The sequence below is a fragment of the Etheostoma cragini genome, chromosome 19, assembly GCF_013103735.1.
Source record: "Etheostoma cragini isolate CJK2018 chromosome 19, CSU_Ecrag_1.0, whole genome shotgun sequence".
NCBI classification, from domain to species: Eukaryota; Metazoa; Chordata; class Actinopteri; order Perciformes; family Percidae; genus Etheostoma; species Etheostoma cragini.
In genome coordinates this window covers 8,859,844-8,873,317 of record NC_048425.1, presented here as the reverse complement: position 1 = coordinate 8,873,317, position 13,474 = coordinate 8,859,844, and the positions used below count along the sequence as shown (strand labels likewise).

General features: G+C 41.3%; 1 protein-coding gene across 2 annotated transcripts; it reads left to right on the top strand.

Annotated features, from left to right (window-relative positions):
- Nucleotides 1–1,354: 1,354 nt before the first annotated feature.
- si:dkey-6n21.12 (schwannomin-interacting protein 1) lies at nucleotides 1,355–10,285 on the top strand. 2 transcript variants are annotated; one of them, XM_034856855.1, is made up of 7 exons: nucleotides 1,355–1,770; nucleotides 2,395–2,646; nucleotides 4,722–4,846; nucleotides 6,649–6,757; nucleotides 7,471–7,596; nucleotides 8,091–8,208; nucleotides 8,470–10,285. In XM_034856855.1, the coding sequence occupies exons 2-7, from the start codon at nucleotides 2,398–2,400 to the stop codon at nucleotides 8,568–8,570; spliced, it is 828 nt and encodes a 275-aa protein (XP_034712746.1). In that variant the 5' UTR covers nucleotides 1,355–1,770; nucleotides 2,395–2,397; the 3' UTR covers nucleotides 8,571–10,285. The 2 variants fall into 2 exon arrangements, with proteins under 2 accessions (XP_034712746.1, XP_034712745.1); XM_034856854.1 differs by having other exon boundaries at nucleotides 1,359–1,770; nucleotides 2,387–2,646.
- Nucleotides 10,286–13,474: the final 3,189 nt, after the last annotated feature.

Here is a 13,474-nt window from a genome sequence, read left to right as displayed (position 1 = left end):
CCCCCCCCCCCAGCACACCACTGGTAGAAGAGGACACTGGTTACCACAGACTGGCTAAACATCCACAGCAGTTTGACAACAGTAATACAAGATACACAACCTATATGGTGTTAAGGAAGCTCAACAACTACATTTTTATAAAAGCCGACAAATTTGTCGCTTTAAAAAAAATGGTATTAGTAAAGTAAGAAGTTTAAGAAGTGACTTAATTTCCACTACAAAAAGAGTTGGCAGGCGGCAGGTATGATGACATATCCAGGGTGTGTGCCACCTTTCACCTGCGTGTAAGAACTTGTTGGGAAAAAAACATCAATTTTTGTAAATCACTAAATTTACATCCCTTCTCTTTTTTCCTAGACAAAACATGGTGTTAAATGTCTGAATGACAACAGTATTAAAACTCTCATGTAGTTTTTACATGGAGAGACCCAGAGCCGTCTGTGTGTAATTCCTCCCTGTAAATAGTGTGAGCAGTAAACCGGGGCCAGTAATGTACAGTCCACTGTTTACTGCTTACACTATTTACACTGTTTACAATCTTTACTGTCTATATTAGCCTTTATCCTTGCACTATTGGACTGATTTGCACTACTGCCATTACACACACTCTCATTAAGCACCTTGCCATGGAGCACCTTATGCACAATATAATTCCCCTGTCACTGCAAATGTCTCATGCTTATCCATCATACATTTAGGTGTATTTTTTTATTGAGATTATCTAGTATTTGTTCTTTTATTGTCCATATTATTCATGTGGATTTGTTTGTTTTTTGTTAGTTATTTGTTTTTATCATCCTGTTATGATGTATGTGTATGTTGTGTGTTATGTCCATAAACTACAGGGCCCTTGAATTTTCCCCTGGGATCAATAAAGTATCTATCTATCTATCTATCTATCTATCTATCTATCTATCTATCTATCTATCTATCTATCTATTAATCAGACCACCGACCGTTTAATCCACACATTTGAATCTGGACAGAAGAGAAGAAACGAGTGAAACAAGACACCTCCACCTCCACCTCCTCTCCTGACTCCGTCAAGCTAACACTGATCAGATCCAGTCTAACCGGAAATGTGCGAGATTTTGTTTTTCAATTTGTCCAATAAGTTTAACAAAGGGTACTTTGATTAGAAGTCTAATACTTTCCATGGTTTATCAATTATTTCATTAATTATAAACATTTAACTGGATATAATATTAACTATATATGCTACAAATTTGTGGGAATTCAATAATAGGCTAACACTTGCCTATTTATCTTTATTGGAGTTTCTTATTAGCCCAATATATCACGGGGGGTCAGCTAGCTGCGTTCAGGTTAAATTAGCTAACTCTCAAGAAGGCGTTTATTTTATAGGCGGCGACAGGAAGTACCAGAGTTGAATTTCCCATTGACAACTTTGTCCTATGCGTGAAATTCCTGAAGTTTGTGTCTCCATTGTTTGTTTGTAAGGACCAAGAAAGAGTGGATATTTTGCATAGTAATGATAGCCGGGAAAAAACAAGCGCCGCAAGGACACCGTGTAAGTGCAGGCTGAGACAAGTGAGACCCGAACGGCTCATCCTTTTCGCTTCTTTTGCCTGGTTGAGGCAAAGGCAGAGGGAGTGAAACTCCTGATGTAAAGGAAGGGAAGGTACGGGGGAAGATAACTAGGAGGAGTTGAGGACGGAGCGGAGCTAACTAGCTGTTATGTGGCAAAACTCTCAACTACTTCTCCGAGAGCGAGAGCAGAAGAGTTGTGTTTTTATTTGAGAGAAAGTGGTAAGTTACTTCTTTTTTTTAACAACTAACAACCGTTTTGTGTGTTAGGCTACATACACGCTATTCTCAGGTTTATCAAACACACGCTGCTAGTCTCAACCTTTGAATTTCGGCAGGGCCGTTGTGTCTTTTTTTTCTTTTTTAAACTAACGTTACTGAGGGCATGAGTCCAAGTAACGTTTACTCCACCACTGCCAGGAAGTTTCTCTTTCTAACAATTTGACATTTTGTGTAGGCTATTAATTTAACTGTTAGGTTTAGACCAGGGTAACTTCGGGTTCAACATTTGGGGGGTTGAGAACCCTACCTATCTAGCCGAAACGTTTGTTTTAACATTATGGGGGTACTATAGCCGGGGTGTCTGGGTCGTCCCCTGGGAAATGTTGAGCATCAAACGCTGTATTGCTTCATTCTGGTGAAAAACAGTTTGTGCCTTTTTTACATGAAAATGTATCTATCTATTCACTCATCACTTAATTAATCTGCGTTAAGTACATTTCCTTGATAATACTTCCATACTTTAACACCTTTTCAATGCAGAACTTTGACCTGTAACAGAGTATGTTTTACAGTGTGGTATTAATACTTAAGTAAAGGATCTGAATGCTTGTTTTAGCCCTGTAGAAGATGGAGGGAGAGAAGGAGCAACAGCGGGAAGAGAAAGAGAGTAACGAGGCAGAAGACGACAGGAGGAGTGATGAAGAGGCTGACAACGACGAGGAGGAAGATGAAGATTCGGAGGGCGCGGCGCTGATATGGCAGGAGGGCTACGGCGAGGACAGTCTGGGCCTTCCCATCATGCACTGGGAGGCGCTAAGCCTGCGCATCGCCGAGCTGGAGAAGCAGGAAGAGGAGAATAAGGAGAAGAGGGCAAAGGTCAGTGGCGTTTAGTCCAGGGAACGCTCAGAAAAGAATAGCTTTTGCTACGTTTACACCTCACATTCACTCTGCTCTGGCGTTCCAGAGCCCCTAAACCGGAGACATTTTTAAACACTTCTGACCCGTTTGAAATCTGCGGTGTTGCGCTTTAAGTCTCAATGGCTGCAAACCGAGGCAACATTGACAACTCCGTTTCAAAACCCAAACGTAACAATGGAAATGTGGCCTCACTTTTATTATCAGTAATGGAACACTGGCAGGAAAAAGTCCAAGGTTGCGTCCGATATTGCACACTATTATACTATTTAGTAGCTAAAACAGTATGTGAGATTTTTAAGGATGTCAGAAATCTTAGTAAGAAACTAATAGTACGGGAAATATTACAGTATGCAACCACTGGACAATACGCCAGCTTAAGTATCCCACAATGTGATGTGGTAGTAAAAACAACGTAATGTCAGAAACGCTGTCACTACCTGATGTGAGTTGAGTGCAGATGTGAGTTGCTGCCTAATAAAATCTGTGACTTTGATACCCATGACTGTTGGTTTAGTTGCTTACCTTTTGTCAGTAATTAATGCCACATCTGGCGCTAAAGCTGGTATCGACAGGTGTTACGCATCTCCAGCCGGCATGGAGGATCTCAGGAAGTGATGTTGATGTCAAGAAAAGATACACACTACTCTTTATTTACACAAAAGTATCTTGAATAACAGCATGCATGTTGAGCATGTAGTGCAGAAGAAGCAACTTAAGACGCAACCAAAACATTATTATGTACTATTTTTAGCCTTATTAGTGGTATAGAAATTCCAGCTTCTTTTTACCTTACTAGTGCCTCGACGACTAGCGTTACAAGCTAATTAGCGGTTTGCACTGAAACTGGTCACATTCGTTTAGCATGAAAATATCTCAGAGAACGGTTGACTCGGTTCCCATGTGTTATTAACCCCTAGGTTCATTGTTCGCCAGAATTGTCCTTTAAATTTAATTGCCAACTATTTGGATAATCGGTTTGAGTCATTTCTTTTTAATGAAAAAAATTAAAATTCCAGCTTCTTAAATGTGAATATTTTCTGTGACAGTAAACTAAATATCTTTTGAGTTGTGCATAAAAGAGGACATTTAAGTAAGTCTCTCATTAACATTCTATAGAGCAAGCAGCTAATCAAGAATATAATCAACAGATTAATAGCCAATGAAAATTAACATCAATGCTGCCCTAAATTGATCGGAGTAAATGAGAGGACATCCAGCAGCAGGTATGTCTTTGACACACGTCTCACAGCTTTTACAGGAACCAAAGTTGTTTACACGACATGTTCCATCTTCAGATAAACACAGTGATGTGGGTCAAACCCTTATTCTGACCCAGTTTGTTATCAGTTACAACATGACCCACTGTCTCACAAAGCTACACTAGCTTAGCTTAGCTAACCACAGTCACCATGCTACAGAACAGGCATTCTAAAGAAATCCCAGATGCAAATAGCCCTCACACCAATGAAAAAAGAAAATGAGAGCGCCTGGTTAGGTAACCTGGTGTGGCAGGCGCCCATATATAGAGCTTTACTCCTCGACGCTGCGGCCCTTTGCTGCTTGTCCTTTCTCCTCTCCCCCCTTTCCCTCTCCCCAATTTTAATGTCTTCAGCTGTCCTATTAAAAAAAGGCCTAAAATGCCCAAAAATAATCTTTACATTTTTTTAACTTTAAATCAAAGAAAAGGCAATGTTTTTCTTTTAGGGCTGCAACTAACAATTATTTTCTTTTGTATATTATCCTTTTGGTTATTTTCTCTTATTAATCCCCAAGATTACGTCCTCAAATCTCTTGTTTAGTCGAAGATTCAAAACAATTGAGTAAACTGCCACAGAGGAGAGAAGAAACAAAAAAATATATCACATTTAAGAAGCTGAAATCAGAGCATTTTGACTTTTTTAAATTAAAAAGAACTCTGAAACCAATGAATCGGTTATCAAAATTGCTTCAAATGAATTTAATAGTAGTATAACTAATTGATGAATGTTTGCAGCCCTAATTTCTGTATTTCGACGTCTCTGTAACATACACAGAGCGGAGTATCTCTGGAGCGAGGCAGAGCTCCAGTGTGCTGGGCGGAGGACCGAGGAAGGAGAGCCGAGAGCTGGGAGGATGGAGACGATGCCTGCAACAGCCACGTTCTGGCACTCACCTCCCGGTACACACACACACACACACAGAGACACACACACACACACACACACACACACACACACACACACAAGCTGCGAGTGTGGTGGGTCTGATTCATGCAATGTTGAAGTTTGCCATGTACTGTATAGATTCAGTATATAAAAGGAAAAAAGCAGAAATTTAAAAAATTTGGCAAATAAAGGCTTTTAAACCAAATAAAGTGTTTTGACAACTCGTCATCAGACCAGAAGTTGCCATATTGGACATTCCGCATCACAACAAAGCACAAGCACTGAAGTAGATCCCAAACGTCATCAAGGAAATTGTTTAATTATTTCCGTGTTTTAGGTTGTACCAATAGATCAGACCGAGGAAAAAAACATTTGGAATATTATCGACTTCCAAAAGTTATTAAAAACCAGGGAGAGGAATGCCAGAAGTCATCAGACAAAAGGAGGCGCTTACTCAGATAGTGTACAGTGTAGAGAGCAAACTGGTGGTCTTTGAAATGAAAAAACGATTGAGAGTCACTTGGCTACACCTCGATTAACGCAGTGATATACAGTCGTTAGGTTGAGTAAAGACGTTATTGCATTACTTACTTTGGCCTTCACAACACAACGACCGTTAATAACTTGGTACTGCATCTCCCTCAATCATCCACACACCATCTGGTTATAGGCCTCCAAACCTTTTGTAGCATTTAAGGTCTGTTGCTGTGTATGGGCTCGGAGAGAAAACCAGGTAGTTGATTATATCGGGATATGCAACTGAAGGAAGAATCACCGGATCATCATGGCTCCAAGAAGAGGGAGCCAGCTAGTAGGGATCTGCACTAACAATAAACCGTAATTTCTCGAACAATCGCTCCTTTTCTTGTGGTCCAAGTCCTTCCCTAAAAACCTTTTCATCTTGGACACTCTTCTGTTGTTTAGACATGGCTACATTCTCTTAAAGTATCCAAAGTGCACAATACTCCCCTCTACGCTGTTCAGTTGTTTACACCAAGGGCCTTCAATATGGCCGCGCATCGGGGTTACCGCCCAGAACGTCACGGCGATGAAAACCTTCTATACAACATGAACAGAAAAGATTTCAGGAGTGATGTGACCCCAAGTTAGAGAGAATTTAACAACACTGGCTGTCAAGATGACATTTTACTGTCGTTAGCATGTAGCTACATGTGACAATGTTAAGACCGCAGTGGTGGGGGAAAAAAACCTCGTTAGTCCTGCCTAATTGGAGCAGATGACCAATCATAGAAGGCTGGCTTAGAGTTGCGTAACACTTAGCCGAGAATATAAAAAACTGTTAAAACTGGAGCTTTTAGCATAATATCCATCCATCCATCCATCCATCTTCTTCCACTTATCCGGTATCGAGTCATGGGGGAAGCAGCTCCAGCAAGGAACCCCAAACTTCCTTTTCCCAAAACCCATTAACCAGCTCTGACTGGGGGATCCTGAAGCGTTCGCAGGCCAGGTTGGAGATATAATATCTCCACCTTCCCCAAGGCCTCCTTCCACCTTCAGCATGATATGTCCCTTTTAAGTCTATTGTGAATGGAATTGTTTTTATTCATTTTTTTACTCTGTATTTTGTGGTATTTATCTGTATTTTGTCTATTTTCAATTGAGTTTTTAGTGTCTATATATCCTTTGTTGTATGTTTGTTGTTGGGCCCCCTCTGAAAAGCTTTTAGTAGCTTATTTGGGTTTCCCCTTTTCACGCGGCCTACATGTGATCATTTTACTTTGTGAAATGGTGTTTTATTGTTAGGAAGATGACGTGTGAATAATAGACTGTCTGTCTGTTGTGTGTCCTCCAGCCTACAAACCCAGATGAATCTTCAGCTCTGCTTCATCAACGACAGTGAAAGTGAAGAGGAGGACGAGAAGCAGGGAGAGACCAGTCAGAAGGAAAGCAGCACCACACGGGTAAAGGCCAATGTATGCTTCTGTGTGTATCCACGCCGTGGGTACAAATATGTCCAGTAGGTATGTCCAATACCGACGTAGGGCGTAGGGTCCGTACAATGCTGTAAATGATGCTGAATAAATAAAAACATTGATTTACACAACTATTTATGAGGGGGTCCAAACACTTCACTGTGTGACCACTAGCGGCTTGTCAACGGTGCAGTTACTTCTCCATGCCCTGGTAGTTGTTGTGTGTGCTATTGTGTAGATTAATAACTGTTGTCGTGTTACCACCAAGTGACCTGGTCTAAAAGAAGAACACAACTTCTGCAGTTTGGCAGAATTTTTGAACGTTGAATTTATGGCACAGCAAACCGCTTCAGCCAGCGGTTCTAATGCATACCATGAAATAGAATCCTGGCGGCCATGCAGGCCGCAACAACTGTGATTAGTCCGCTCGACTGTGGTTTGTTAGGCAGCATTGCATTTCCCCTGACTCATTTCCTGGTTCTGCTTCTCCATAAACAACCTGAAATCAAGGAGAGTGTTAACCTTTCCTGCTACCAGTTTCCCACTGTGGTCAGAAAGCACAGGAGACACTTTGTGTCTCTCACTAGGACTCTAGAGTTGCTACTCGCTCTGAAGCTAATCGGCACCACTGTCTTTTTACCTCATGTACGTATATCCTCTCCATGTTGCTTCCACCCCATTGTCCATCCCTGCTGATAAAGAGAGGGAGCGTTGAGGCCCATAAGAACCCTCCGCCTGCTGCCAAGCCGGAGAAACCCAAATCAAGAGGCTTCCGGAACACTCTGAGGAACCTCAGAGACCGGCTGAGAACAGACCACAAAACACTGGTGAGAGATACACTCCTCATCCTGCTCCCTTTCACTCCCAGACGCAGTTCATTAAAGCTCCTCCTTCATCATTTCCTCCGTCCTTTTCCTTTCATGCTTTTCTAATTTTCTCTCCCCTCCTTTTTAAGCCTTTTCTCGTTCTCTCTCCTATCCATTCCTCCTTCTCTATCCTCTCCTTTCATCCTTTCCTGCACTCTTACCTCGTCTCTACTCTTTTTTTGTCCTACCTTTATCCTTTCCTTTTATCCTAATTTTCTCTCCTCTCTTTGCATCCTTTGTCCTCTCTTCCTCTTTTCCACCTCCTCTTTCCCCTCTTATTTTCTTCTATCCTCCTTATGAGCTCTCACTTCTCTTTCCATCCTTTCTCCTCTTTTTCTCTTCTCTTCTCCTCCCCATGCATCCTGTCCTCCTTGTCTTCCACCTTCTCTCACCTCCTCTCTGCTCCTTCAATCGTCTCCTTCTCTCTCCTCTCCTTGTGTCTTTTTTCCTCTCAGGCTGCAGCTCGTAGTAATCCTGTAGTCCAGAGACGACACGTGGAGCGCAGTGATTTACAAAACTTCAGCATTAAGGACCTTAAAGCTCTCTGCACGTCTCTCAGCCAGACCATCCAAGGTATGTGTACACACACACACACACGTGCTAATATAAGTGATACAAAGAAAGAGATATTCACTTTAACAGTTACATTTTTCTAACACACACACACACAAACAAGTACACTCAATCCAGATGAAACATTCTTCACTGCAAAAAGAAAGTGCCTTGACTTTTTTTAATTCTCGGATGCACCACACCTCTTAAGTGCTGCTATTAATTTAATTACAGCATTTTTAACCTCGATGTTTTGTTTTTTTCTCCATATGTCCCTGTCAGACCTGAGCTCAGACCTGGTGGGCCGCCTGCAGGTGCGAGACCAACTGAGGACGGAGCAGGACGCCATGCTGCTGGAGGTTCAGGACCTGACATCGCTGTGAGTCTGAAGTTCAGCCATCGAGCCTGCGGCTCTGTCCCACAAAACATTTGAACAAGTGTCAAGTCTGTGAACATTGTCGTAAGTCAGACGGTGCCACAGTGGCCTCCACAAACATCTCAGTCAGTCCTTCCTGCAGTTAGGGCTGAACAGCCAATCACTGTGAAGACTGTCCCTCCCTGGAAAGGACCATGACATTCATGTGCATAGTATTTTTCAATGTTATTGTCTATGTTGTGTATTTATAAGGGAAATTTTGGGACAGTGTCCACCAGCAGGGGTGTAAAACTCGACAGGATGTTGGAGCCACACAGTACGGGCAACAACTGAAACTGATTTGGACACAACACAGAGGCAGTGGATGTTGGCCTTAAAGGAACACTGTAGGGTTTCCCCTATTTTTATTGCAGGCTTGGGGGCCCACCTGGCCAACGTTGCCTCCCCAGACCAGGCCTAAACCACTGGGAATAATTTTGTAATCTATTTTAAAGACCTTTTTTGAACTTGTTAAAGTAGGGCAGCTCGGTTGGAAAATCTCCAGTAAACTTTAGTGCGTAACTTTTTGATATTAATAAACTTCCGTTACATTAAAGCCATTGCCAAATGAGTTGCTACAAAGGTAACTAACACTATCAGCTCCACACAACTCTTTCAGTATTTCTCAGTACGGCTATGTTCAGAAGATTTTTGTCCGGCGACTTTCTCGCGCAGAAACTTGAGTGAAGATACCTCTTCTGAAGAGTCCATCACGTTTATTTAATCCTCCGTGTACTCCTTTGTTACTAGCAACTGCGTGGAGGGTGGGGGGGAGAGGGCACGGGCACAATCTCAAGAGACTTGCGTCATGTGGATGCAAAAGACAGTGTTGTCAGTACTTAGAATTCTTTATTGGGGAGACAGAAACTACGCACTGTAGCTTTTAGCACTGACCTAATGCAGGGCCCTGTGGTATCTGTCTTTTAGTTTTTTTGAAATTCTTAATTCCGCAATTCTTTCCATGATTCTGTTATCACAGAAACTGTTGGGCTCTACATTAATGCTGCCATCAGTCTGTGACTGGCCCCTGGCCAAACACACTTGCCATCAGGCTTAACACCTTTTCTGGTGGAAACCCTGCATGCTGCCATCTTTTGGGGAAATACGCTTGTTTTTCTACTTGCTCTGAGTCAGACGAGAGGATGAGTACCCATTTAATCTCCTGCGTGTCCACAGCAGTTTAAGGTCTGGGTGTCAGAATAATTTCATTATCAAGAATACACAGAGACCACTGAAGTTATATCAAAGTTCATTTTTACTTGTAAACACGAGACAGTTTCCACACTACAGAACAGTACACAAAATACCTAACTGGAAGCTCTCTACAGCCGCTTATTTATACAAAGTGGATGTTAATACAAAGTCATAACAAAGTCAATGTTAGTTTATCTCATTGGGTCTGAGAATCTCCTCTGCCGGTTCTGCCCCCAGAAACATCCGATGCCTTTCACAAGGACAGACGATGGCTCAATGGTAATCTTGTTTAGAGTGATCAGTATAATATGGTATTATTAAGCAAACAGTTTTAATAATAATCAGGGAACAAGTATGTATCATCATTTTTCTAACACTCAGTCATGTTAAATTCAGCTTTGCAGCAAGACCGGATGACATACAGTGTTTAGATACCACCTTGACACACCATCCTAAAAGCCGTTACACGCTGGGTCCAAAACTCTAATGGGAAAAAATGAATATAATAAATTTTGCACATTCAAAATGTATGAATTGTACACTTCTACATTGAATTTAGTTTTTATATATCTGGTCAGTAATGGAATCGCTCAGCGAAACTGGATGAGAGGATGGTGAGTTTGGATCATCATGTTTTTGTTTGTTTACTTTTCCTATTACCGTCAGACACATTTAAAGAGCCCTTATTATGCTTTTTCCACGCCTTTTTAGTATGTTCGTTTTTTGTGTACAGTATATAATTGATGTATAAACACATTTCATTCCAAATCAAGCTTTTTCTACCACAGAAAATACTTTTTCCTCAACTTCCTGAAATGTCTCGCCCACATTCATGTTTAAAATTCCTCAATTAGTGATGTCACCGATTGAGAAAGCCTGTCCAGTTTTAAATATGTGCTGCCCATTGGTGCTGCCTGAGCAAGCACAGCACACCCAGTGGATTGTTTGTATTTAGTTGACTAAGCAGAACAGAGTGGGCCAGCTGACCAATCAGACCAGACTGTTTTTTTCAAGAAGGCTCCTGGGCCAAGAGCTTAGATGGTCGGACGGAGCTGCAGCAATGGGCAGTATGAGAAACCTGTGTTGGTTTGTCATCAAAGCATGTAAACCTATTCTAGTAGACCCAGAGTACAAATATGCCGCTGAAAAGGAGCATAAAAGGGGCTCTTTAACTATCAGGTTATTTGTTGTTGCAGTGACCTGAAGACTTACAGTACATCTCCATTGTCAGCGTCAATTTCCCGCTTCCCATTCATTTCAATTAGAACAGCCGCTCAATGCATTCTGGTAGCGTTTAGAAGCGCCGACTGTGGAGAAGCAGGGGGTCGAGTCGCCGGCTCTTCATTTTCATAAAGTTGAATCTAGACAACTTTAAGCAAATGAGGAAAGGGCAGTTTGGCTCGCCGCTTCTTAAAAACTTCCCAAAAAAATCTGTTAAACGGCCCCTTGTCATTCTGTAATCAAGACCAATTTAGCAACTGTATGGCCTTTTCCTGGCATGAAATGTTTTCAGTAACACATTTCGGTCAACTATTTTCTAAAGTAGAGATCATATTCCAGACGAGCCGCCATTATGGTCGGTTTTGTAGAAGACGACCCACAAGTGAAGCATTCGTCCAATCAGGTGCAGCCATCCCAGTTGTAGAAGGGTGGAGCCTGTTTTCTTTGCCTGTCAATGGTCACTGAAGAGAAACAAATAACTAGTAAAGGCGAGCTTACGTGGGAGGTTTCCAGTTTCAAAAATGAGAGGATTTTTATGCATTGAGTACTTTTACTTTTAATACTTTAAGTACATTTTCCTGATGATACTTACAAACTTTTACTGAAGCAACATTTTCAATGTAGGACTTTGACATAATAGTGTATTTTTACAGTGTGGTATTAGTACTTTTACTTAAGTAAAGGATCTGAATACTTCTTCCACCACTGCTGCTAATTCTGCCAATCTGTCTGTTTTCTACTTTGTGTCGTTATGTTGTCTGATGATTTCTGAAAATGTCCTTTTTATTATCAGTCATGTGTATCTTGTGTGGACTTTTTAGGTGCAGTCGTAAAACTAAATGGGATCTTGCGTACAACAAATTAAAAATTGTTTTTTACCAAACTTTTATATCTAAGGGAAGATATTTTGATCTTTATATTCAAATCAGTTAATTTTTTGTTTAATTCTTGGCACATGTTTTTGATATTTTAGCTTTGAACAAATACTATACACGATACAAAAATAGTTTACCTGTTATCTTCATAAATTCGGTATAATGTACATTCCCACAGCACTAACTCCTTTAGAACTACATGTTATCCCCCACACTGCTGCTATGGAGTGACTGCCTTTTTTTTTGTTCGCTGTTAAACTACTGTCATTAAAACTCAACACGTTCCGCACGTTTATATGTTCCTCGTTGCTAGTAAGCTGTAGGCGTGAAACATCAGGAAGTGTTGAGTTTACAGTAGCTTTACACAGAATTCACAAAAAGGGCGGGTTATAAGCTAATTAAACAATTGATTATGTTGTATTTACCATGTGATTCTTTTATAGTACAGTTAATTCAACCCTGTCTCCTAAAACAAATTAAATTGAATAATACAATTACATTTCGAGGAAAACATATTTTCTCCCGGATTGGGATTGTTTCAACTAAAAACTGTATAAAATATGTGTCTCTGTTACGTCCCCCATAGGTTTCTGAAGAGATTCCAATTGGTAGATGTTAGATTGGATCCTCTATACTTGCTGACATCTAAGGACGTACCTTGTGGTCTGTCTGCCTCAGATTGGCTTACCAAGGTATTCTTACCCTAAGCAATCTCCCCCTCCTCATGCCTAAACCTAAGCACATTGCCACGTCTAGGGGATCTGATGTAGCATTCACCCAAAAGGAAGCTCAAAGCGGGGAGCTTCCAGTAGCTTTGGCCATCGTCATCCTGGCAGTGCCTTACGTCTGCAAATCCAAAAATGGCCAACGAGTTGGAGCGTGGATGGAGCTGAGGCCTACAGTCTGTACTCGCCCCCTGTGATGGCAGCCTTAATTAACAAGAACTTTAAGCGTGGTATATAATACATATGGGTGAGTTAAATAAAAATTCACCCTTCCCCTAACCCAGACTGTAAAAACGATATATATATTTTTGGAAAGTTGGGCATTTTAACACACAGCAAAGGACCGCTAGTTGGATCCAATCCACTGGCCGACTGAGCCTTTCCATATGGGCACGCACGCTCTGCCAGGTGAGCTACTCAGGTCCTCTTTTGGTCTCTTTTATAGATAAAGTTGCTAAGATGGTCTCAAAAGTTATCAAATCTAGCCAGGAAGTTGGCAACAGTGCATCACTTCCTGATTTCCCAAACTACTGAATATAGATTTTAGGGGAAGACTTTAGGTAATTTTTTTGCTAACTTGGGCTACGGTGTAGACTATGTTTAATTGGATGGAAAATTGGGGATTTGGGGTCGCTATTGGGCACCAAAACCAAACCAGGCGCTATATCTATATCTATATCTATAGATATCTATATCTATATCTATATATCTATATCTATATATATATCTATATATATATACACTCACCGGCCACTTTATTAGGTACCCCATGCTAGTATCGGGTTGGACCCCCTTTTGCCTTCAGAACTGCCTCAATTCTTCGTGGCATAGATTCAACAAGGTGCTGGAAGCATTCC